Source organism: Bos mutus, chromosome 19 (genome assembly GCF_027580195.1).
Source record: "Bos mutus isolate GX-2022 chromosome 19, NWIPB_WYAK_1.1, whole genome shotgun sequence".
Classification (NCBI taxonomy): domain Eukaryota; kingdom Metazoa; phylum Chordata; class Mammalia; order Artiodactyla; family Bovidae; genus Bos; species Bos mutus.
In genome coordinates, this window is record NC_091635.1 from 39,625,000 (window position 1) to 39,651,095 (window position 26,096).

Consider the following 26,096-nt stretch of genomic DNA (forward strand, 5'->3'; position numbering starts at 1 on the left):
GGTGGGCGGGGCGGAGACTAGGTAGGAGGGTGGGGGTGGAGATGGATGCCCCGTCCAGTAACCGCCTAGTTATTGACAGCTGACTTCGGAATGACTTTTTTTTGGCGTCAAATTCCCTGTTTTTGTGGGGCTGATAGAGCAGAGGAAAGCCAGTTTGGGGTCAAAGGCAGAGCTGATACCGCAGCTTCTCAAAGCACTTTGTCTCTAGCAGAGATACAAGCTGTAAGGGGTCCAGAACAGATCCAGGGTCCTAGGGAAGGTTCTGTCTCCCTGGAAGGCCTCCTGCCCAAGAGCCCAATCCTCGGCCTGGGCCAGCTGTCCCGAAGCCCCACCTCCAGCCTGACTGTCCCTGTGGTCCTCAGGGACCATTTTTCAGGACCAAGTCTGCACTTGCACAGCCCACGGCGTTGGAAGGCCTTGGACTAGGCGCCGGGTGTCCTGGGCTCTTATCCCAAGTGCGTCCTGAACAGGCCCCTTCTTCTTGCGGGTCCTTGGTTCCCCCGTGTGTCTAACAAGGAAGTTGTACTGGGTGAGGCTCTAGTATGTGTCTAACTTGGCCATTCAGCATCTCCATGTGTTTACAGGGAGTCTGTGAAGCTCCTCTCTGAATGAGAGAGCCCCCCCAAGGCAATACTAAGAAGACAGCGAGAGTTAACCCAGATGCAAGGCTCCTCAAAATCAGACTCTGCCTCTGAATCTGCTTCCTCATCTGTCAAATGGAGATGGCAGTTAAACCCATCTCCCAGGCCTGTGACGATTCATCAAGACACGGCCTGTAGAAGCCCTCACCATGCACCAAGCCTTCTCAGAGAGGCAAAAGCAAGACTCTGTGACCAGCCAAGGTTGCCAGGTACTGTGTGGGGTCTGGAGTCCTGTTTTCCCTGGAAAATGAAAACAGGCTGATGGGCACTTGGTGGGATTCATATCATCACCTGCCCCCAGGCCTCAGATGGTGATGTGCTTTGTGTCTGCAGCAGAGGGTCCAGCCCAGCGCCCCGTGAGCCCTGTACTAGCGTTGCTGTGGGTGTGGTGTCAGAGCTCTGGGCTGGGGGTGGGGCAGGGAACCTGGAAGGCCTCAGGCAGATCACTTTCCCTCTCTGAGCTGTGTTTTCCTTCAGTGCAGGGATGGGCTGAACACAGAAATTCCTGGTTTCTGCATTTGTTCATCCAGGGTTCCTGAAGGCCCCTTAGTCAGCAGGAAGAGGTGGGGGCTTCAGGCCTGGGCCCCAGAGTCTTGATGCCCTCAATCCCTTCCTGGAGACCCTGACCCAGGGTGCAGAGTGGCTCTCAGCTCCTGGAGGACAAAGCCAGCCGTTCCCAGAAACAAGGCCCTGGATGCTGCTGAGTACTGAGAGGGATCTCAGTAGGGAATGGATGCAGACGCAGCTGCAGGGGGCTCTCCGCTTTCCAACCCTGAACCCAGAAGGAAGAGCCTGGGATGGGGAGGGTGGAGGAAGGCAGGGAGCGGAGGGTGAGGACAAGGAGGCCTTTTGGTTTTTTTCATGCGAAGAAGTGACACACTCTTCCTGACCACAGCTGACCTGATCTTAAGCTGGGAACAACGAGAAGCAGGATCCATCCTCCAGCTTCCTCAGGAGAAAGATCAAAGGTGGGAGAGCTGGGTCTGAGAACTGAACTTGACCCTGCATCAACATCAGTTTAAGCCACTCCTCCCATGGCTACAAGCCCAGTTGGCCTGGCAGCTAGGGGTGGGATGGGGGAGGGCTGGGTGCCCCTGCCCCACTCCTAACAAAGCCTGCCTCTCCCCCCACCCTCCCGAGAGAGACCCTGGGTCCAGGCAGTTTCTCCCTGGCCCAAATCATCTTTCCTCTCCAGGCCTTGGACACCGTTTCCAGTGCCCTTCCTCCTCTGTCTGCCTAGAGTCTCCACTCACTCTTCAAGGTCTTGCTGAAACATCACTTCCTCCAGGAAGCCCTCCCAGAGTAGTCCACAGAATGTGTAGGTGGGTCAGGCTGGCCTTGGCATTCCTTATACCCCTGTCGTAAGAGTTTGTTTGAGCTCCATAACTAGACAGGGACCTCCCTGAGGGCAGGCTCTGGGTCTCACTCTTCCCCAGGGGCCTGCAGAATCACTGAGTGAAGCCCTTGGCCTTCGCCGGTGTTCATGGGGAGCTCCAGGATCTTCACCAGACTCCTGGCTCTCGGGTGAATTTTTTCTACCCTCCCAGTTGCGCCAAAGTCAGAACCTCCTTTAGGGAATGGACTTTCTTCAGAGTCCTGTCCTACCCAAAATCTCCTTCCCCACTGCCCCTCTCAGCCTGGGGTCCCCTCCAACTCACTGCTGACCTCTGTAGGGTCCTTGTCCTCTGGATGGCCCCATCCGCTTCCTCCGGGTGAGGACTGCGGTCCTCTTTTTCCACCCAGCCCTCTTGGGCCTCAGGGGGTGGAAAGCAGGCCCAGCTCACTGCCCCCACCATCCCTCAGAGGGGCTGCTGCGGCTCTGTGTCCAAGCAGGTGTCCTGGATCTCCCCCGACGTGGGGGCTGAGGCCCTGAGCAGCAGCGAGGAAGCCCAGGGCCAGGCCTGCGCTGGGCCAGGCGGCGGCGGGCGGGCGGGCGGGCGGGGCGGGTCAGTCGCTGAGCACGGCCCCCGGGAGCTCGTTGGTGAGTGTGTGCCAGCGCTCTATCCTCTTGTCCTTGTTCTTCAGGCAGTCAAACCAGTGCTTCAGGCGCTCTCCCTTGGCATTGATGCCCAGAACCACGCCGCCTGCAGAGGGGAGCCCGGGCAGCCGGGATACTTGACCTATGACTCTCAGGGCCCCTCGGGAACAGTGCGCCCAACACCCTCCCAGACTCTGTGCTGCAAGGCTGGACTATCTACTCCACCCACCTGATGAGAGGGTGGACAGCGCTCTGACCACCACACGCTTAGACCCTCTTACTGCCCCCCACCCCCCAATCAGGGCCAAGGATCCTATCCTGGCTTGCCTTTCCCCAGGACCGCAGCAGTACTGGGGGGCAGCTCCACCGTGCACAGCCAGTCAGCTCACCAGGAAGCTGGGGCCACAAGGACTCAGAGTCCAGCCTAAAAGGGTTGACCATCATCTACCCTTTCCCCTGCTCTACCACACACTGCTACTGTGACCCCTGCCAGGCCTCTTTCCCTCTCTGGGCCTGTTTCTTTCTCTGTCACACAGGGTCAGGCAGCAACGTGGCTGTGGCCTGATTCAGGACTCTGCCCTAGGACCGGCATGTTGCTGAACAGCATTCCCATCATGGCCTCTCACCAATGAAATCGTTGGATTTTCCAATGTCGTAATCCCAGACGGTGATCTCCAGGGTCTTCTTGGCCAGGTCCCCATGCTTAATCTCATAACAGAATTCCTGGTGGCCAGAAGGGGAGTGTTAGGGCCAATGCCACAGGGCCTGGAAGTCGGCTGGTGGCCAGTGTGCAGTAGTTGCTGTGATGGATTCTCGCCCGTCTCACCCACTTCTGAGAGCCTGGCTGAGATCCTCAGGGGCCCCCTTCCCTCTGACCGCCTGCCCCTTGGTCACTGAAGCTGCCTTTTTCAAGATCCCTGAGAGGCTCCTTATCGCTAGGTGGCCTGGGCCGACTCTGCTGACCACTCCCTTCTTTGTGAAACCCTCTCTCCTGTCAGCTTCCAGGACCCTTCCACATCCGACAACCCCCTGGCAGCACCTCCTCGGCCTGAGGACCTGAGTCACTCAGGCTCCTCTCCCTCATCTCGCTCCTCTGAGCCCCTCTCCAGCTGCACCCACCTTCCTGGGGTCCTGAGTCCCCACATCCCCCATGGCTACAGAACTATCAATTCCATCCTCTGAAGAGGTTTGCAGGCCTCCCCTTGCTTCCGTCTGAACCTCAACCTGGTTCAGCCTGGCCTCACTTCTCCTCCCACGACTCCCCCACCTCACGGCTGGGGGCTCTCCTGTGGGCCCCTTCCCACGCTCCAGCTCCCACAGTGGCCCCTGGAAAACTCAGTCCCCCCAAGGGAGAGTGAGTGGCCTTCCCACGGCTCCCCCAGCCCCTCGTACCTCGTTGAACTCTGGGTTCAGGGTTTTCTTCTTCACCGCCGTCTTGTGTTTGGATTTCTTGTCCACATCTGGCTTCAGGTATCTGGAATTACAACCAACCGATAGGCAGAGGGTGAGATGAGGCCGTGAGAACACACGGAGCCCCCAGGGCTTGGAAGCGCTTTCTCCCGGGAGAGACTTCTGTTCATTCGTGATGACCAGGTGACACGGCACAGGTGAGGGGTCAGTGTAGTGAGAGAAGCAGGTGGGTCATTCATCACCTGGACCTCTGTTCCCTGAGGAAAGGGGGTTTTCCTAATTTCTGGAAGTTTGAATTTTCACAAAGCTCACATTTCCCCTCCAGAAAAACATTTTTAGCAGAGTTGGTCCCTTGCTAGAGCTTTCCTGTTTTTAATAGCAGATTATGGAGATGGAATGTGCATGCTATAAAATGCATCTTTCTTAAGTGGATAACACAGTGGTTTTTAACCTAGTCCCTGGGGTGTGTCGCTGCTGCCTCACTGAAACTTTGGGAAAGAAAAAGGTCTTTTGGGCATGGGCAACAATGCTTCCTGCAGAGAAAAGAAATCCCTGCTTGCAGAGCAGCAGTCTTCATCTGGGGCACAGAGAGGCGGAGGGACTTACCCAAGGTCACACAGCTGCCCAGCACAGGGCTGGCGCTCAGAAGCCAGGCTCTCTCATTTGCAAAGCTTCCCACCCTGTCCCCGCACCGACACTAGACTCTCTCTCACCCACCACCAGCTTCCTGGTGCCCAGCACCGGGTGGGATCAGCGAACATGGAAAGTGGTATCTCACTGTGGCTTTTCTGTACACTTTAAAAAAAAGTTGTGATAGGTATTACGAAAGTCATACTGGTTCATTACAGAGACACTGGAAAATACATACTGACAAAAGCTGGGGGTGGGGAGAGAAATGAAGACATAGGTCTGCCCAAAAACCCGTTCTTTAGCAGCTTTATATAGCCATCAAAAATTGGAAGCGACCCCACCCTGGTGCACTTCAAGAGGAAGTGGTCTGACAGAGGAGTATTCAGCAGTACAGACCTACAGATCGCACTCCGGGCGCACGTGCCACATGGCGGGCTCTCCAGAGCACTAGGTCATGTGGAAGAAGTGGGAGTTGCTGTTGGAAGAAAGTCTGGAAAAGGCAAAACTATTGTGACAGAAAACAAATTAGCAGTTGCCTGGGGCACCTTTCCAGGGCCATGGTATCTGTGTCTTAATGGAGGTGGTGGTAACCAGACTGTATACATCAGTCCCACAGCAAAAGGGAGAAACCTCCTGGGTGTAAGTTATGCCTCAATAAAGATGAAGTTTTAAACAGGTGGGGGTTCCCATAAACCCCCACCCAGAGATGGTGAATTTCTTCAGCTCCTTACAAGCTTCCATGTGTTTCCTGATTCACCTTTCTTTGCTTGTTTGGTTTGGGGGCGAGGAGGAAGGATGGGGGTCCTGGGCTGTGGGAGCATCTCCCAGCCCTGCCTTTGGAAGCCCCTGAAGGGAAGCTGTCCTGGGCTCCTCACGCCCTCAGCACTGCACAGCCGGTGCCCAGCTAGAGACCCTCACGCAACCCCAGCCAGGGGTCGTCCCCCGTCCTGCCCCCAGGCCTTTGTCTATGCTGTCTCCTGGAGGGAGGGCGGCCTGTGTGGGTGAGGAGCACAGCCTGGGTGCTCTGGGGCCCATCGGTGGCTGCCCCCCCTCCCTATCAGGACCCCCTCCTGCCCTGGCTGCTGGGCTCCTGGAGTCCCCCTATCATTGCTGCCTTTCGTCTCTTCTGCACAGTGACTGCTGCTTGCCTGAGGCCTCTAGAAGACACCAGAGGGCTAGAGAAGGAAGGGGTTGCCCAGGGCAGCAGGGCAAGTTGCTCCGTGTTTCCTCAGCACCCCTGGGTGGGGGACGGAGAAGGTTACAGAAGGACCGCGTAGAAAGTTCCATGAGACCTAGCCCAGCCCTGGCACCCAGCAGTTACTCTGGACATGTGATGACTGTTAACCATCATCAGCCCCAGAAGACTGGACTTGGGGTCAGCTTCTAGCCTGGGGAGACTGAGACAGCTATCACCTGGGATGAAGTTCATAAAAAATAAGGATGTTGACAAAAGGCCTTGTTCCATCTAGCTCTGCCCTTCAACATCCTCTACCTGGCTCTTCCCTGTGGCCCCAGGTGCTCTGCTCAGAATCTCAAACCTGTGCCTGCATCTCCCCTACTCTTAGCAAGGAGGAGACCCATGGTCCGTGAAGGGGCCTTTCAGAGATGGGAGCCCTGAGCAGCTGCCCCCTGCATGTCACCCGGGGAACTTGAATCAGATGGAGGTATTTCTAGGCCACTGGGAGCCTCCCTCTGATCCATGGGGCCACCCACAGAGCTGCCCTCTGAAAGGCCACCCTGACCCAGCCCATGGCTGGAGAGTGGTGCATGGCTGCAGTGGCCCAGTGACTCTCACGCCTGTGGCCGGGGGGTGAAGGTGCCCAGGTGCGGTGGACAGGCCCTGCCAGAGCTGCCCTTCCACTGTAGCTGGTGAGACCCTGCTTTCCGGATAACCCAGCCTGAGACCCTGGAATTCCTATCAACTTGGCAGGTGGGCACTGAGCCGATTTAAAAACTCGACACCACCCTGGCTTCAGATCCTATTTTCTTCCCTAGGGAAACTAGCATCACAGATACAAGTGGACGCACGTCCTCCCTTCCCAGAGACCATCCCTACAGGGTCACGCTGCGTGCTCCCCTCTATAGTCTGCTCTGGGCTTGGCACGCTTGGCATAGCTGTCCACATTAATCCACCCAGTCCTCGTTTATTCACGTCAACTGCATAGTACTCCTCTGTATGCAGACGCCACGCTTCGTTCATCTCTCCCTCTGCTGATGAACACTGGGCTGTCTCCAGCTTATGGCTATCTCAAGCAATGCAGCAAAACCAGCTTTCCACCGGGGCCTGGCTTTCTGGAGCCCATGGACCTGGCAGGGAAATGATGTGGCCACAGAGTGTACACATCTTCCCAGCTTACCCAGAGTCGCTTACTTTCTCTCCACTGGTTTTAAGAGTCTGTCTTCTGAGCTAGGACAGCATGTCCTCTCCCAGTGGTCTGTGACCCACTGGAAGTCAGTTTTGCTAGTGCTCGAGCTTGGGGCCCAACTCTTTTTTTTTTAAACGGGAAACCAGTCAGTCTTTGTGAGGGCCTCTGTCACCTGAGCCTCCTCGCTGTGCCCTGAGGACAGGACCGTCCCTGCTTCTTAACTATATCGTAACTCCTCTGTCCCTCTCCCTGAACAGAAACAGCTCCTTTCGGCTGGGCCAAATTCCTCCCCAAGTTCTAACCTTCAAGACATCCTCAAACAACGGTGAACTCAGACTAAGATCCATCTTTTGCTAGTGGAAAGCCCCAAAGCTCAGATGGTGCCCACCAACCACCTGCTTCACCCGTCTCCGAACGGCCACCAGCTCCTCTCTGGGCTCTGATCACAGCCTGTCCTGACCCAGGTTCACGGCTCTGGGGCCCCCGCGTTAGCATCCCCCCAGCACCACCAAGAGCCCCACCTGGCAGGCTGGATGGACCCTTAGCTGTGCCTGTGCCCACGTGTGCTCAGCCCTAAGTCCTGACGGAGCCCCTTCACTACATCTCCCAGCCTCCTGTCCCTTTCTCCAATCTGCTCACAGCCCCTCCTGGGCCCCACAGTCACAGAGAGACCTGAACAAGCCATCGGGAGAGAACTGCTCTTTCTGCGTGGACTGGGCAGCCACTCAGCTTCTGTGGGCAACAGTTGCCTCATCTGAGAAACGGGTTTGGCCAGATTCAACCCATGGAGCACAGAAGACCCTTGTGGGCACAGCGCCCCCTGTGCTTCACACAACCACTTGCTGCGCAATCTACTCATCGCAGCTCCTGCTCCTCCCGGGACCTAGAAGTGAGACGGTGGGTAAGGAGCGGGCCGCACACTCACGTTTTCACGTAGGGGTCTGAGTAGCCGTTGGCGTCCATGGCGGCCAGGTGGGCACAGCGCACGATGCCGACCAGCAGGCCCTGCTTCTGCGAGCTGTACTTGAGGGAGACGAGGATGCGGCCCCGCTCCTCCAGGGACTTGTCTTCCGTCTTGTCCACCTGTGGAGCGCGAGAGCCGTCACTCAGCTGTCCTTGCCCGCCCCTCCCGCAGCCGTGGGCCCAGGCCACGTGGAGCCCAGTGGGTGCTGGTGTGGGCGCGGGACGTGGTTCACTGGGACCCTGGCCCCTGGATCGTGCTTCCTGGAGCCTCAGGGTGTAGGAGGGCCCCATGGGGAGAATCTGGGAAAACAGTCCCACCCCAGGGGCAGCTAGGAGGTGGGTGGGGCAGGGCCCAGCACCTCCCCCTGGAGTCAGACCTCAAGTCTACATCTCACCGTGTGTCCTCGCTGCACCCCAGTCAGCACCCTGAGACCACTCCTCATCCTCCTGAGACCTCCCACTTCCAGCTGATGCTCATCCAGAACCCCTGTCCTCTACCTTCTGTCCACCCAGCCTGAGCCCTATGACCTCAGAGGGCCCCTTCTAGACGTCTCTGCCAGGCTCATCTCACACTCAGTCTCTGGTCTTGACTATCCTCTGCCTGGCACTAAAGCAGCACCTCACATGGCCCCTCGTGGGCCGGAGCCATGCTTGCACCTCTGGAGATGGGAATCCTGTGGGGTGAAGGAAGGACCACTTTCCCCCTTCCCACACCCAGGGCCAGTTGATCACTGCATTCTCCCTGAGTGCAAACGCAGCCTTGGCCACTTCTCCACACAGTGCTCAGCCGGTCGGTACCCACGGGTCCGAGGGGGCAGGTGAGATTCAACCACCTGTCACTCAGGCCTTGGGCTTCGAGTGTGACAGCCTCACTAAACCATGACTCTTGTGCCAGTTGTGTGATGTGTGAAAATTAAACAGTATAATGAGCCGGGATATTTTCAGCTGTTGTTTTTTTTTTTACAGTGGGATATACTTTGGATGGTTTCACATAAAGACCATTGAACTGGGACATTGCTCAGTATTTATGAACAATGAATAAGGTTTACAAGGCTCTCTAAAATCTATGAGGTACCATCAAAATGAATCTTTACTGCCGAGTAATTATCCCAAATTGCACCCTTGTCAACTGTGAGTCTCTGAACTGGACCAACGAGATCCTGGCAAATTCAAGCGAGGCTCAGCAAGGCCTTGATCATGCCCCAGGCACAAGCATGTACACTCTCAAACACATCCCCTGTGCATGAAACAGGTGCTCATGCATGCATTCCACACTCTTGCACACACTGCTCACACACAATTCACATTCAGCACCACACAGGTGATTGTTTATATCAGGGATCAAAACTCAGGAACACAACTCCAGCAGGAGCTGATGTTGCCTTTTATAAGTGACATAGATCATTTGGAGAAACTGGGTCAACTGCGGTTAGTGACTAATAATAACACTTAAAAGGTTATCTCCATCGCACACATGCCTAGGAGTGGGAGAGAATGTGACCACAGAGTACAATTTGTTCAAGTTATGCAAAAATACAGAGCTGGGACCCTGGACGGGAGCTCTGACCTCAGGTTAATTGTTCCTGGCCTTGACCAGGCGAGGCTGCGCTGAGCAGGGCCCTAGGTGGGTACAGCACTCAGGGGATGACCCTTGGGCTCTGTCCTCTAGAGCTTTCCTGTTGCCCAGGCTTCTGGTGGGGAATTGTCCTGGGCAGAGGGAACTGTGTCCTCTGTGGGACTTCACCACGCAGTCCCTCAAGGTCCAGGTTTCTTTGGGGCCCAGACCTGGGACCTCCTGGCCAATCCCTCCCAGTCCTCTTGAACTGGGTGAAGGCAGGCAGGGGGAGGGGAGAGGGAAGGGGAGTGGGGAGGGGAACATTGCTCAGAGACTGGGAGGGCTCAGCTGCTGCAGACGGCTGGGGGCAAAATCGGTTCTGACACGTTCAAACAATTGCAATTTCTAGGAGTTATTTTCTGTCTCCTCTGGGTATCTCACAGGCACCTCATGCCTAACACATTCCAGTTGAGGTCCGAGCATCCCCAGCTGCTCCTCCCATGGTCCCCTGCATCCCAGTGAATGACCCTTCATCCTCCCAGGCCCCACACCTAAGGATGCTGATCTTCAGCCCTTCTCCCGGCTCCTCTGCTGCCCTGCCCAGGTCCTATTCCCATTCCTCCCTCTGCACTTTGAGTTTCCCCACCCTGGCCCTCCACTCCCTCCCATCCTGAGGAGCCTGTTAAAATATCCTCAGATAGCTTGGCCCCCGCCTAGCACGCTCCTGTGGTCCATCTCACTCAGAGATAAAGCTGGAGTCCTCTCAGTCTCCCCACCCCCAACTCCTGCTCTCAGCTCCCAGGACCCCTTGCCCCCTGCTCCCTCTGCCCCACTCAGTTGGCCTCTTGCCTGTGCCTCCCACAGGCCGAGCACTTTTCCATGAAGGCTTTGCACCTGCGGCTCCCTCTGCCTGGGATATTCCCTGCTTGCCAGGTGAGCCTTCCCAGAGCACCCATCCAACCCATCGGCCCCTCTCATGCTTTCCTTCTCGGCCCTGATCCCTGCCGAATGTTCAATCCGTTTGGGTGGTTTATCTCATTTTTGGTCTGGCTCCTGTCCAAGCTTCATGAGGGCAGGGAGATTTATCTGTCTCCCCAGCACTTGCAGCCATGCCAGGCACAGAGTAGGTGCTCAATGAATGCTCTTGGGGGCTTGCCTGGTGCCCAGTGGTTAAGAATCCACCTGCCAATGCAGGGCACACAGGTTCCATCCCTGGTCTGGGAAGATTCCACATGCTGCGTGGCCTCTAAGCCCATGAGTCACAACTATTGAGCTCTGCATCAAGAAAAGCCACTGCAATGAGAAGCCTGTGCTGCTGCCACAAAGAGTAGCCGCCTATCACTGCAACTAGACAAAGCCCTCACACAGCAATGAAGGCCCAGCACAGCAAAAAATAAATAGATTAAAAAAAAAATGCTCCTGGCCTTGCGCTCATGGCAGCGTGGGCCCTGGATGGCTCCAGAGCCTGACTCACCGGCAGCTGCTTCTCCAGGCAGATGCTGAATGTCTTGGTGTGGTTGGGCTTCAGCTTCTTCAGGGGCACCCTGGTCTCCCCGATGAACTCGTTGTGGCGGAATTTGTCCTCATCACACACGGAGATCCTGGAGGGCAAGGGGCCTCTCAGTTTGCTTCCAAAGTCAGGGAGGGTTTGCAAGTGGTGGGTAGGGGTGTGAGGGCAGGGCCAGTCCCATGGACAAGGCTGGGTTGGGTGGGGGAGCTGGTGGCCGGGGGGGTGTCACCCACCGCAGGGTCTTTCGGATCATGTCTTCGTCTGTGATCCCGTAGTAAGTGAGGGTCTCGTTCCACGTGGGGTTCAGAGTGTTTCGGAGAGTTTTCGTTCTGAGCTTATTCGCCTGGAGAGAGCAAAAATGAGCCTCTGAGCATCAAGGAGGGCAGTGGGCAGTGTAATGGCCCCATACACGTCCCAATCCCCCAGAACCTAGCAAAGTGGGGGGTGAAAGTTGCTCATCGGCTGACTTTACAACAGAAAAGGGACTTCCCTGGCGGTCCAGTGATCAGAACTCTGAGCTTCCACTGCAGGGCACGTGAGTTCAATCCCTGGTTGGGGAACTAAGATCCCACATGCCATGGTGCAGGCCCTCCCCACTCCCCAGCCCCGCCAAAAAAAAAAAAATCTGTATACAACAGGCAGATGATCCAGGTGGGCCATGTCATCACCGGGCCCTTAAAAGTGGAAGAGGAAGGTGAGAGAGAGGCAGAGGGAGGTGTGACAAGGACAGAAGGTCAGAGAGGTGCCACCGGCTTTAAAGACAGAGGAAGGGGCCACAAGCTGGGCCAAAGGGGCGCCTCTGGAAGCTGGAGAGGAATGGGAAACAGCTTCTCTCCTGGAGCCTCCAGGATGGAAGGCAGACATGCTGCCAATCCATATTAGCCCAGTGGGACCCACACCCTGCGGAAATGGAAGGTAAGAGCTCCGTCGTGGTGTAACCCACCCAGTCGGCAGTAACTGGTTAGCACAGCCCTCGGAAAACACAGCTGGAGGGGCCTGCCTCCCAGGGGAGTGCCCAGGTGTGGTAGGGGAAGGCCTCTGCGGGACGTGTGGGCTGGGCCGCCCGAGGCCTGCTGGAGGTCTGCTGTGGGACTGGCTTCTCTCCCGCAGTCTCCTTGCCTGGCCGGAAGGCACCTCCCCTTCTTCCCTGGCGCTTCCGGACACCTCGGGTCTTGAACTCCTTACCTGTCTTGTCCCCTTCAGGCTCTGCCCTCTGTGCCCAGTTCCCTTTGATGTCTGCCACACCAGCCCAGGCTCTGAGGTCATATGGCCCTGGGTTCAAGTCCCAGCTCCCCGACTTGCATAAGCTCTGTGGAACCCAGTGGGTTCCGTACCCTCTGCCAGGGCTCCAGGGCATAACGACCACCTCTCTCAGCTGGCTTTTCAGGCCCCTGTCTATAAGGAGACTGTGCTATATGAAACGCTGCCCTAACTCAGGGGTCAATCCTATGACGAGCCCCTAGGACTCGGCAGCAGGTACTGCCGACTTGAGGTCCTAGGAGTCTAGGGACGCTCGGTCACTGAGCCCCTTCCTGGGGCCGCGTGGCCCTGACAGGCCTGGGGATCACCCTGCCACCTCCACCCCAGCATGAAGATGCAAGGCTGCAGGAGGAGCCTGCTCCTCCAGGCATTGGAGGAGGGCCATTGTCCTTTTTCCCACAGCCCTGCCTTCCCTTCCAGGGTGACTCCCCTGGATGAGTGGGACCCCCAGACCTATATACTCATCCAGGGGGGTTGGGCCCCCAAAGGAACTCAGACCTCAGCAGCCTGTGGCTCCTCAGCCTGGGTGGCCACCTAGGGGCAGGGCCATCCCATTGTCCAGAGCAGTGGCCGGGAAAGCCCTCTGCCCAGGGTCCCGCCCCAGTTGCTGAGTTTTCCTGTGAGGTCACTCACGGGCCAGGAAGGAAGTTCTCAACTATGGCTTCTGAGAAAGAGGCCGGGATAAGAACACCAGCCACCAGGCTCTGCTGCTCAAGCTCTCGTGTCCTGTGTCCCCTGTCCCTCCATTTCTGCCTTGCTCTCTGTTTGGAATCACAGCTGCTGGACTCCCGTTGAGCGCGCCCGGCATGGAGTCTGCCCACCTCACGCCTTGCGATGTCTGTGAGTTCCCAAGGCCAAGGAAGGACCCACTTCTGGAAAGACGATGTGACCTTTCTTCCCATGAAATTACAAAGGAAACTGCACTCAACTGTAAGCTGTATGAAAGAAGTCTAATCAAGTTCTGATCTTCCTGTGCCGAGGTCCAGCTGATGCTTTTGTTAATGGCTAATTTAAGAAAAAAATTTCTTTTCTTCTCTCATAGATGTACCTATTGGCCTGGTCTGCTTGTCAGATCATCTGGTGCAGGAACAAGTGTTCTGTAGTCAAATAATCTGGGCAGATACTGACCATTCCAGCCCCCTTGAGGAGCATCACAGAGCTGCCCACCAGGGCATTAAAGGCTCTGATAAGTCCGGCAGTAAAGAAACTGGTTTAATAATGTTTCCTGAAGTTACTTGGTCACAGAACCCCTTGTTTGCACATAGTATTAATGTCCAGTTGAGGATGTTTCTTATAAAATGCTGGCCTGGAAATTCCCTGGCAGAGTTTCCCCAACTCAGCAGGCAGGTGGTGCTGACTAGAGGTCCCCTGGGAGGCCTAGAGGGTGTGGGGCTGAGTGGGTGTGGGAGCTGGGGTCTCCCTGGGTGCCCCAAGTCCAGCCTGGGCTACAGGCGGGCACAGCTGGTCAGCGGGCCCAGAGCAGGTCCCCTTACCTTACTGGCTCCTGGCAGCAGGTGCAGCTTGACGTATGGGTCTGCCAGCCCGTTGTGGTCCATCGGCTTCAGGCCCTGGGCAGAGGAGAACAGCAAAGGGTGTAAGTGGGGGCTTGGGGACACAGAGCAGCCAGGGCCTCCCGGCTGGGTCCACTCATGACCCTCTTCACAGAAGCACCCCTGCCCCGTACCCCCAGGATGGGGGAGCAAGGATGGCTCAGCACCGGTGCAATTCCTGCCCTCCACTCCCCCCAAATGTCTGATTCTGCGTAGATGACCCGGGGCATCTTTGTCAGATCGCCTCTTTCTCGTTGTTGTCTCCTTGTCATGGAGGCCAGTGACTCACCTTTCTCTAAATGAGGCCCCCATTATCCTGCTGTGGTCAGATCCTTCCTTCTTCCTGAACCATCTCCCCTTGCTTCCCAAGCCCTGCGACTTTCCTCACTGACCCTAAATCCTCGTGAGCCCCTGTCCACCCATCCACACGCCTCCCTCTGCAGCCACGGGAGAACGTTATATGTCCTGGAGACCAGGCTCCGTTTCTCTCTGGCTTGGCCACAGGGTTCTGCCTGTGTTCCCGGAGGCCACACAAGCTGGCCGGCTGTGCAGAGTCCCTCTGCAAGAGGGCACCCCTCACTCACTCTCGACCACCATCAAGTGTGCACAGCCAGGGAGCCCACGGAACCACAGAGAGGCGCCCAGCTGACCTCATGCCTGCTCCTTTTTCTGGAAACTCTCTCCTGGGATGGCTCACGGGGATGCAGGGAGGCAGTGGTGACATGTGCGGGGTGGAGGTGACATCTCCATGACCTCATCCAAAGACGAACCACAAGCTCACCAGCCTGATCCTCCACCTCCCAGGGGAGCTGAGGCCCTTCTCCCCACTCCCCACCTTGGTTTAGAGGAGCCCGCGGGTAGGGGCTGAGATCTGATGTCGGGGCTTCCAACTTCTAACCAGCACTGCCTGGTTACCAGGAAGGGGCCCACAGGTTTTAGCACCAGGATGGCCGGGGTTCAGGTCCAGCTCGGGCACCTATCAGTTGGGTAAGTGATGAGGCCTCTGCCTCCTGAGCCTCAGTTTTATCATCCGTAAGAGGGGTTACAATCCCAAGGTGGTTGTGAGAGTCAAGGAGGCAACACTGTAGCAGGGCCTGCTGCGGGGGCATTTGCCCCGCTTCCGGTCTGTGCTAGACCCTCTGAGGATGCCAGAGAAGTGGCTCAGGGTTGGGTGGAGCATCTGAGCTGGGCGCAGAGCTGCCTGGGCTCCAGCTCTGTCCTGCCCCGTAGGGCTGACTCCAGGACGAGGCTTGGCTGGGTGGCTCTGTGTATACCATGGCAGAGGCGACCCTGCCCAATACACACCTCTTACCCTTTCCCACAAAGTTGGAACTTCCCAGTTCTGCTGTGGGTGGGTGTGTCCTCCAGGACAGCATTAGGTACTAAGCACTCACTCATTTAATGCTCACAACAATCACACAGGTGGGGACGATTAACCCTATTTTACAGATGAGCAAACTGAGGTCACTCTACCCACTTACAGAAAGAGTGCCCGAGCTAGGGTCCACTGCTGGGGCATCTGGTGTCCTCTGTGAGACACCCAAGGGGCGCCCCCTGTCAGCCTCAGCCTTCCTATCCCCTGGGGCCCCTCCCCACACCCCAGCCCACCCCAGCCCCTCCCACACCTGCACCACCTCCTGCCCAGCAGAGGGTGAACTGGAGATTGGGGGGCTGCCATGGCTCCCCCATTGCCAATGCCGTGAGTGGAGCAACCCTAAGTGGACACACACATATACACACACCACAGTACACCCACGCAGCCCCTCGAGAGCCCAGTAGAGACAGCGGGGCACACAGCACGGGGGGGCCAGTGTCTGCACGGGTTAGGGAGGAGGGCTGGCTCTGCCAGAGCAGTCTGGCAGCCAGTGTCCTTTCCCAGCCTCCAGGCCTGGACAACCTCTATCTACACAGCTGGGTGGAGGGCGAAGGGAAGGGTCTGCCCGGCGTGCATCCTGCCCTCCACCTTGGCACGCCACCGCTGGAGTGGCCCCTGGAGGAGAGGGTGGGGAGGCGATGGCGTGGGTCGACTGGGGACACTACTCACCCCAGCATGGTGGCCCAGGCCCGGAGGGGCACAGCTGGGGCAGAAGCAGGTGGCCGGCCCCTCTGGACGGGCAAGAGTCACAGGTAGGGTCGGAGGAGGGGAGAGAAGCTGGCAGGCTGGGGGCTGATGGTGGGGCTGGGCCCAGGCAGCAATGCCGGAGGCTCCTCGCTTGGAGCCGGGCCCAGGCCCTTCCACCGCTCTACCAGGAGGCTCTACCAGGCGGCACAGCCGCCCTTACCTTGCGGGAGAACATCAGCCTGGGCACCTTCCTCCCAGCGGGGAGCGATGCGGTGGGGATGAAGGGAACAGCGTGGCTAAGACCAGAGTTGACGGGGGCCAGCCCAGGACAGGGGACCATAGGGCTCAGATACCCAGCACCCCCGCCCAGAGAGCAAGCTCAGGCCCATGTGACCAGAGCCTCCCCAGGGAGGTGGGAGGCCCAGGTGCTGGGAACCTTGGGCCGGAGGCGTCCACGTCCAACCCCTCCTCTTCGCCCGCAGGACGGGCCTACCAGCACCCCGCCTGCCCTTCCCTCCCTGACAGCTCCCCAGTTGTGGCCGCCTTAGGCCCCTACAGGCTACCCTTCCACCCTCCTCCTCTCATCTCTCCGGCTTCTCGGTTCTACTCTTTTCCTGCAGGGGAGGCAGCAGCATCTTAGGAGTAACTGGGCTGAGCACTGCCTCCTCGCCCCGCGCCCGCCAGTGGGCCTACCTTGGCCTTGGCGATGGTGCAGTGCAGGGCGTTGTTCTCCTGGTCGTAGAGCAGGCTGAAGTCCAGCGTGCCCAGGGCGGCTGCGGACAAGGAGGGCTCAGGTCACCCCGGGGCCACACAGGGGAGAAGCGTCACCCAGCCCTGTGTAGTTGGACGAGGTGTCAGGGTGTCCATGCCGACTGCCACCGACTGGGCACCTACTACCTGTCCAGCCCCTCCCACCCTGGGAAGGAGCTCAGGGGGGTTAGGCCCATCACTCCCCAGATGCTGTTGAGTGGTGGCCTCTGACCCCTGCATCATGCCTCGTGGCCTGTAGCTGGTGTAGGGTGTGGCCATGTGTGCCGGGCACGCGGCTAAAGGGGTTCCTGTCGTCCTGGTGCGACTGCCGGCCTAGGCTCCACACCTCGGCTCCCCTTGGCCTGTGATCTGTCCTAAGATCGTGCGAGGAGGCAGAGGGGTCAGGCTCTGGGTGCCTGCAGGCCTGGGCCCAGCCGACCAGCTGGTCCACTCACCGCCCCCTCTAGCGGCACTCGGGGCTGCGGCCCCCGGTCTCTCCAGGCCCTTAGGGGCCCTGGGCAGGCTACAAGGAGTGAGCTGGGCCCTCATGGTGCCACCCTGGCCGCTGAAAAAGCAGAGAGCGATTCCCAAGGGCCGGGCAGAGGGTGTGGCAGTGACTGGATGCAGCTGCCGCCCTCAGGCACCATCACACACAGCAGCTGTGGCCTTTCATGCCTCTGTGGCTCCCGGTATAAAGGCGGGGGTGGTGGGTGAGGGCGGACCTCAGGGGCAAGTCTCCCTCGTGAGACACACATTCACAGGATGTCTTTAGAGGCCCAGACCCTGCTTGCTGGTCAACTGGCTTCCCATTCATTCACTCATTACCAAGTGTTCACAACATGCTAGGCTCTAGGAATGAAGAGGGGTTTCCCTGGTGGCTCAGTGGTAAAGAATCTGCCTGCCAATGCAGGAGACGTGGGTTCGATCCCTGGGTTGGAAAGATCCCCTGGAGAAGGAAAGGGCAACCCACTCCAGTATTCTTGCCTGGAAAATTTCATGGACAGAGGATCCTGGTGGGCTACAGTCCACAGGGTCACAGAGTCAGACATGACTGAGTATGCACACACATACATACACACACAGGAAAGAAGATATCAAAACACAGGTTCCTGCTCCAAGGAAAGCACAGCTTAACAGGAGGAATGGAAGAGAAGGATTTGCCACAGCAAAGTCTGGTGGGGCAGGATTGATGGAGGAGGCCTGAACTTGATGTGACCTGGGGCCATCAGAGAAGGCTTCCTGGAGGAAGTGACCCTTCACTTGAGCCATGCAAGATGAGTAGGAGTTGGCCAGTGCAGAGTGGGGCTGGGAGAAGGGGCATTTCAACCACAGGACCACCCAGAGGGCAGGGTGCTGGGTGGTTGGAGTCATGCTAGGGGGAGGCCAGGGTTGCCCAGTGTGGGTCGAGAGCAAACCACAGCCTGCTGGCCAAGTCCAGCCACTATTTGTCTTGCATCTCTGCTCCTAACACAGGGTCAGGCACCCCGCTCAGCGTCTCTGTTGTTGCCTGGCGGGGGCACCTGTAGAGTGTGTGACCTCTGAGGTCTGACCCTGGGTTCAAACCCTGGCTCTGCACTTCCTTGCTCTGTGACCTTAGCATATCTAGTCTCTCTGTGCCTCAGTTTCCTCATCTGCAAAACGGAAACACAACAGCATCCACCTCACGGCATGCCTGGGGTGCGGAAAGTACTCAGTAGATAATTATAGAAGAAGCAGATCCATTTAGGTGATGTTTCTAGATAAGCGTACTTGCCCCTCTGAGACACCTCCTGGAATGAACTCGTTCTGAACTGGATCGCTCCCCTCCCAGCCCTTGTGAGCAGAATACACAAACGGTCACTTAAGACTTTTCGGAACAACCTGAGTCATTGCTATGACTTCAGCTAACTGTGCCGTGTCCAAGTCCCAGCCCGGGCACTGAAGGGTGTGTGAGACGAGTCCTTCACCAGGCGATCCCGGGTGGCCACTCTTTGTGAGGTTTTCTTGACGTTTTTTCTGCCTCCTCTCTTGACATCCGCTTGAAACTCCTGTTATGTTAAAGTACTTGCCCCTGGTTGCATAGGCAGCTCTGCCTCCTGGTCACTGGTTACTTGGGTCTTCTATGAAACCAGGTGAGAATAGTTGTTAAAATTGTGTCTAAACTCAAAGTCAACAGGCCTTAGGTGGAGCCAAGAGTCCTTTTCCCCGAGCGGGGGAAGCATGCTTTAGTCCTGGCCTATTGGGTTTCCCAGGTGTCTCAGCAGTAAACAATTTACCTGAAATCCAGGAGAAGCAAGTTTGACCCCTGCAGATTTTACTGGAGAAAGAAATGGCAATCCACTCCAGTATTCTTGCCTGGAGAATCCCATGGACAGAAGAGCCTGGCGGGTTGCAGTCCACGGGGTCGCAAGGAGTCGGACGTGACTGAGCACGCATCTGGCCTATTGCTGCCTGCTTGCTAGGATGCCTCCGTGCCAGCGGGCAGGTGAGGGTGCTCTAAGTGTGGGATCTATCACCTCGCCTGCAACAACAGCCACAGGCCCAGGCTTCCCCAGGCTTTTGCAGTAACAGCCTTTAAAGCTCTTGGCTTTGCAAGACAGTGAATCAGCCTACTGTTCTGTTCAGGCCTAACTTGCGGCTTGTGCCTCCAGACGTTAGCCTCCGGAGGGCAGGGACCACGCCTCTGACACCAGCAATGAGCAGATGTTCAATTCACAAGGCTGGTCTATCCAAACTAACTCGCTCGCCGGCTGCTCACTCGAGCAGAGATGTGTGATGCTCATGTATTAAAACATACAGTTCCACACAACATTGTAAAGCAATTATCCTCCAATTAAAAGAAAAGAATGGCAACCACAAAATCCACACAGTTCACATTCTCTGCCCAGTTCCTCATCCCAGAGAAGGACAAGGCAGCCGACAGAGCCCCCACTGGGAAATTCAGCTCCAGGCAGGCAGAGGGGTCCCTTCCACTGGATTTACAGACACCTGTGTTTGGTGGAGGGGTGCTGACACTGCTCAATAAAACCGATAGCTGTTATCACTGCCCGGGAAGGAACAGCAAGCCCAGTGCTGCTCCAGGACGAGATTGGTGGATTTCTTCAGATGCCAGTGCAAGTTTTAGAAGAAATAATAGTTTAGAAATAGAAGCTCAGTCGCCATTTTTAGAGACTTGCTGGTGGTGGAGCTCTCTTAGAGAGCTCTTTATTACCTATTTGGAGAAATGAGGCTCAGAGAGGGGAGGTTATCTGGCCAGGGTGGCACAGCAGAGCTGGACGTAGGATCCAGGCCTCTTCACTTCCATCCCCATCGCTCCTTCCTGCCTTAAAGCCTAGTGGCTTCCAGTATTTTCTGTCTGCTACTTTGTTAAGCTGAACTCTTGAGAGGATGGGGCAGAAAAACAAAAGAGGGATAAACAGAATTGCTCCTGGGGTTGGGGAGGGCTGGTCTGCCACCCGAGAGGGGCCTCTGAGTTGAAAGGCCGCCTGGGCTTGTGGCAGGTGAAGGTGTTTGTCCCTGTGAGCCACAAGGTCCTGCCCTCCAGCCACTCAAATCACACGTCCTGGCTAAAGTTTACATCCTTGGATAAATTATGAGACTTGGTCACTAATGGGCCTCTGAGAGTTGTCACCCGCTTGTTGATAATTATAGAGCTTTAATGGGGCTAATTCAGAGAAAATCAAGCTCAGCTCCTGTCAGTTCCTCTATTGCAGAACATCCCTCTGCTTGGCTGATGGAGACTGACAGCATCATTTTGACCTTGGTTTGCACCTGGACTTTCCTCACCCATACACCCTTGGGAATAGGAAATTGGCCCTCGATTTCTCTTTTTAAGAAAAATGTCATCCTCTCAAATAGTTTAAAAAAAAAAAAAAAAAAAAACCACCATGGCAAGAACCACAGAAAATGATCAAGTCTGAGTTGAAAGGATTTCCTAGTTGGGGAAACTGAGGCACTGACCAGACGCTGCAGGGGGAACAAAGAGGAATGAGCCATAGATTTTATGGTCCTGCTTACCAGGTGCTCAAGGTAGAGGGCGAGGACTTTTATAAACCTACTCATGAGCTTCTCTGGTGGTCCAGTAGTTAGGAATCTGCCTGCCAATGCAGGGGACACGGGTTCAATCCCTGGTCCGGGAAGATGCCACATGCTGTAGGGCAACTAGGCCCATGCGTCACAACTGCTGAAGCCTGCGCACCAAGAGATGCCTCCCCAATGAGAAGCCCGTGCACGGGACTAAAGAGTAGCCCCCATTTGCGGCAACTGGAGAAAGCCTGCCTGCAGCAACAAAGACCCAGCACAGCCAAAAATACATAAAAATAAAATTACCCCCACCCAAATATACATAAACCTATTCATTCCCCTACTACACAGTCCAAAGGTTCTCCTCTGCCTCCTGGACTCTGCCAACCTCCCTGGTGTGGCATTCAGGCCCTCTGTGATATGACCACTTGGGCTTCATCATCCTCTTTTTCCCTTGCTCCAGCCACTGGACTCTTCCTCCTTCCACTCGGCCAGCCTGCGTTCTCCCTCCTCCCACTGCACCCTCTTTGTGGGAGAGCTCCGTGCAAGCCAGCGCTTCCCATTTGGGTTCCTGACTCGTCACTGCTGGGTTATTTGTGTGTCTCCATTTCCATGAACTTCCTGATGGCAGAGATTGCGTCTCAGGCACTCTGCAACCTCCATGCTCGGCAGAGTGCCGGACACCTAGTTGGTCCCGAGAGGCTGAGTGTGTGGAAATACGGGCCAGGTAGAATATGACAGGGCCCTAAGGAAGGGGAATCACAGCAAGCAGGGACAGGGAAATGATTCCAGCTGAGGGCCTTCTGGGCCAGCCTAACAGTGATTCCTCCTCTCCATCATTGCTTCAAGGCCTCTGTGGCCATTAGTCCTGACTCAGCCCTGGATGAATCATGCAGGGGCCAGTGTAAGCGTGACCATGAGATGCGACTCTGGCCCAAGAGACAGAAGGACAGATTTCCTGGGGAGAGGTCTCCTCGCTTTTAAACTGAAACATGGGAGTAGAAACTCATCAAATTTAGGATCTTACTGTTATATGAGGGAGGTCAGCCTAAGACGAAAAGGTGGGACTTCCCTGGTGGCTCAGCGTCCACCAGCCAACATAGGAGACACGGGTTTGATCCCTGATCGGGGAAGATCCCATATGCCTTGGAGTAACTAAGCCCTTGCACCACAGCTGTTGAGCCTGTGCTCTAGAGCCCAGGAGCGGCAACTCCTGAAGCCGGTGCACCCTAGAGTCTGTGCTCCACAGCAAAAGAAGCCACCGCAATGAGAAGTCTGTGCACTGCAGCTAGAGAGGAGCCCCTGCTCGCCACAACTAGAGCCCGTGCAGCAGCGAAGACTCAGCACAGCCAGAAAATAAATAAATAAAACTTAAAGAAAAGAAGAAAAGGACGTGGTCGAGTGGAGAAAGACAGAACCATTGCTGCTGATACTGCTGCTGAGTGGCGGCGTGAATCTGCCCCAGTGTCACACGGCCTCAACAGTCCTCACTGTTTGAGGCACTCTGAATTTTCTGTTACCTAGAAACCCCAAAGCATTCTAGTCATTACGGCTTTGAAGGATGGTCTGAGTTTCCACAGGTGGAGACTGGGTGGGAGAGCATCGCAGGCAGGGGAGTAGCATGTGTGGAGGTTGGGGGGGCATAGGACCATTGGAAGGGCAGCAAGCAGCGGAGTCCAGCTTAGCCAGGCCGCTCTGTGGGTCACTGGGAGGCCGCGGGCACAAGGGACACCTCTAACTATAACATTTCTGCATCTTCTCCCTGTTAACGCTCCTCTATTAGATCAGTGGGGAGCCTGTCGATTTTGCGCTTGTGCCTTGCGGTGACTTAATCAAGGATGGGCTTTAAAGAGAAGGGGAAAAAAGGCTGAATAAGTAAACAGCACTTCACTCCCGGTCTTGGACAACAGAGCAACCGTCCTAATTTCTTTTTGTTAGAACAGAGATAATCCAATAATTAGGGCAGCAGATAGCATAACCCTGGCTAAAGCCGTAATGAACCATCTGGCTTGAATCATTTAGGCTTATTGTAGGGATCTGGTTGTCAGAGCTGAGAGGGAGGTGAGGCCTGGGCTACTGAGTAGAGAATGGCTCCACCCTAGAACCTGGCCCCCCAGCCCCAGAACCTAGATGTGCTCTCAAGGTGGGATGTTTGGCCACTGATGGGGTCTAAGCCCAGGACAGTGGCCCCTTGAAGGGAATGAGGGGGCTCAAGCTGGCCCTGGCTTGGTGACACACCCTTCTCCTTGGCTCTCTGCAGCAGAGTGCCCTGGTGGCATGGGTGTGGCCAACCCACGGCTTCAGGCTGGCAAGGCTGTGTCCGACTGCCCCACACTGCTGACCCCAAGTGCGTCTGTCTCCTGCTCGGACAATGAGCTCTGGGTCCGGGGCCCCAGCCCCGTTCCCTCTCTGCTGTGAAGACAGTGCTCTGTGAAGGACTTCTGAGTTGATGGACTGAAGATGGGGCAACCGGCTCGTGTCTTGCACTTCCTGGTCCCCTCCTTGCCTGTGGGTTCAGGGACAGCCAAAAGAAACAGCCTGATTTCTCACCTCTTAGCTGTATGTCTCCGGAGGGCCCGGGTGGCACCAGGAGAGCCTGAAGCTCGAGTGGAAGCCCTGCCCTGCTCGCCTGCTCCCCTGGCGTAGCAGGAAAGATGCTGGAAATGGGAACAAGTGGCCCACCCCTTCTTCTGGAGCCAGGGAAGATTCAGGGCATGCAAAGGGGTGACTTCGGTCTCCGCCTGCCCAGAGGCACAGCAAGTGAGGGGGTGCACCTGGCCCAGGGTGCCAGGAACTGGGGGTAGGGAAGATCCAGGGCACAGCCCGGAGGGCAATAAACTCTCCCGACCCAGTTTCCCCAGTCTGGCAGGAAAATGGAGGAAGAGGACTGCTCCTCATCCCCATGCCCCTGGGCTGGCAGGGCCTCCACATGCCAGGCTCTGGCCGGAGGGCTGTGGTCCAGGCCCGGGAGCGTGCAGAGCCGGCAGCTTTCCATCACAGGCCAGGCTCCGACCCACTGGACTCAGGGCTGGCAGGCCTCCCCCTTACTCTCCTCCCGGGCATCCCTGGGTAGCGTGACGACAGGTCTGGCCCCACCGCTTCCCGCTGAGGTGCTGGTAACTGTCAGCTTGCAGAGGCACATTTTATGTTGGGGAAACTCCAGACCCCCAGGCTGAGGCCCATGTGGGCACCCGAGCCAGGCGCAGCCGCCGTCGCTGCGCTGCGTGGGGGATGGGACCCGGCGAGCCTCGGCGAAGTGGGCGAGCGACCCCTGCCCGGAGAAAAGTCCACACCTCCCGCAGGACCGGCGTTGGACTCGGGTTTTCTAGCTCTGAGAGTGACGCGGCAGGGGCTACAGCCAGGCAGGGGCCTGGCGAGCAACGCTGCCTGCGTCCCCGGCCCCATCCCGCGTAAATCCACCCGGCACCGCACGGCGACCTCGGCGTTCTCGGTTTCCCCTCCAGTCCCGGGGCGGGCGGGGCGGCCAGGGCGACCACCCTCGGAGCCCAGAAAGACGCCAGGAGCACCAGCCAGCCGGGCGTCGGCCCCGGGGGCCCCGGAGCTTGCCTATTCCCTGGGGCTCGGGGCTCCTGCCCGCAGCAGGAGGCTGGGGTGGGGGTGGGGGCCCTTACTGGCCGGGGAAGCGGGTGTAACAGGTGGGCGAAGGTCGGCGGCCCGGTCGAGCGCAGCGGCGGGACCAACGAACGTGGGAGGAGGAACCACCAAGGTTTTTCCAAAGGACAAGCGGGCCCCATGGTACCCTGGTCCTCGGCCCGTGCGCCAGTCAAGCCGCCGCGCTCTGCGGCCGCCGGCCCACCAGGGAGGCCGCCCGACTCCGGCCCCGGGGTCTCTCCGCCTTTCGCCCAGCCCGACCCTCGGCTGCGGGGCCGATCCGCCGCGTGCTCCGGGGCAGGGAGCGATCCAGCGGCTGGCAGCAACTGGTGTCTCCCCGGGGCGCAGCTCCGCCCTGCCAGGGAACAAAAGCCGCCGCCCACGCTGGGGCTCCCGGCGGGCGGGCCGAGAGGGGGCGCGGCGCGGGCTCCGGGGAGCCGGCCGCTGGAAATGGGACACCCCCAGGGGGCGCCCCCAAACTTCCCACCTCTCGGACCTGCTCGAGGGAGGGGCTGTGTGTGCTGGGAGCGCGGAGAGCGCACGGCGCGGCCGGGGACTGCCACCAGGTGGGGGGTGTGCCGGAGGGACCGAGACCGCAGGGGAGCCGAGTGCGGGCGAGGGCAGGAGCGCGAGCAGCCGCGCAGGGGAGGGGGCGAGCAGCAGGCGGGTGGGAAACTCACTGCAATCGTCGGACTCGTAGCCGTCGGCGTCCAGCTCTTCCTCGGGTGGCTTGGCGGGCGGCCGCCCCGGGCTGGGGGCCGGGCCGGGGCCGGGGCTGGAGCCGTAGGCTCCAAAGAGCTGATCGACATCCTCGTCGTCGTCGCGGGCGCCGTCGGAGGGGCTGCGGCGGCCAGCGCTGGCCGCCGCGGGGCGCGCGGGGGCGTCCGGGGCGCCGCGGCGCGGGGCCCGGCGTCCGGGGGCAGGCCCCGCGGGAAGCGGGGGAAGTAGTCGGAGATCTGTTTGATGGGCCGGATGGGGCCGGGGCACACGTCGATGGCCATATGCTCCTGGATGCTGATGGTCGCCTTCTCCCCGCGCCGCCGGAGGGTCATGCAGGCAGCACGGCTCCGCCCGGGCGCGGCCCGGCCCGACCCGGCGCGGCCCCGGCCCGGGGGCGGCTCAGCAGGCCCGGCGGGGCGTGGCGGGGGCTGCGGGCATCGCCGGCGGCGCCCCCGGACGGCCCTGACGCGGCTGCTGCCTGCTCGGCGGCGGCCGGCGCGAGTGAGTGCCAGGGGCCGGCAGGCAGGGGGCGGGCCCAGCCCGCGTCACCGGCAGCCGCCGATCAGTGCGAGTGTGCGGGCGGCGCGGCGCGGAGCGAGCCGAGTGGCGCCGCACTCACTGGCACTCACACCGGCGCGCACGCCGGCCCGGGACCCTGCGCGCGCATTCGGCGGGCAGGGCCACTCGGCGCCTTCCACTCACGAGGCGCAGGACGGGCGCGGAGCAGAGCAGGGACCCGCAGGACGCACACCCGCACTTTCCCGCGCGTGCCCGCACTTCCCGGGCTCTGTTCACACAGAACAAACGCCGGTGCGCAAGGACACTTCCAGCGCACAGAAACGTGTGCAGAACTGGGCGGAAGCACCGACTGCTCACATCTGCAGGACACACGTACCCATAGAGAGTTGGTTGAAGCTACTGTGGTGCTGTACACCCCCTCAATACACACATATCCCTAACAGCATTCGTGGAGGCGGTCAGGGGACTCAGGGCACCCCTGTCCGCGGCACACCTAACAGCATATACAGACACGCCCCCAAAGTGATCAGGAGACCCAGGGCGCCTCCCAGCCCCCAGCCTAGCAGGT

At 58.2% G+C, this 26,096-nt stretch overlaps 1 protein-coding gene across 1 annotated transcript; it reads right to left on the reverse strand.

The window, feature by feature from the left end:
* Window positions 1-24: 24 nt before the first annotated feature.
* DOC2B (double C2 domain beta) lies at window positions 25-25,640 on the reverse strand. Its single transcript, XM_070390274.1, is given in 10 exon segments — window positions 25-2,725; window positions 3,246-3,342; window positions 4,012-4,093; window positions 7,951-8,108; window positions 11,018-11,144; window positions 11,287-11,396; window positions 13,807-13,881; window positions 16,619-16,698; window positions 24,970-25,179; window positions 25,182-25,640. Coding segments are annotated over 10 exon segments (1,236 nt in total). The 5' UTR covers window positions 25,342-25,640; the 3' UTR covers window positions 25-2,588.
* Between the last annotated feature and the right edge of the window lie 456 nt (window positions 25,641-26,096).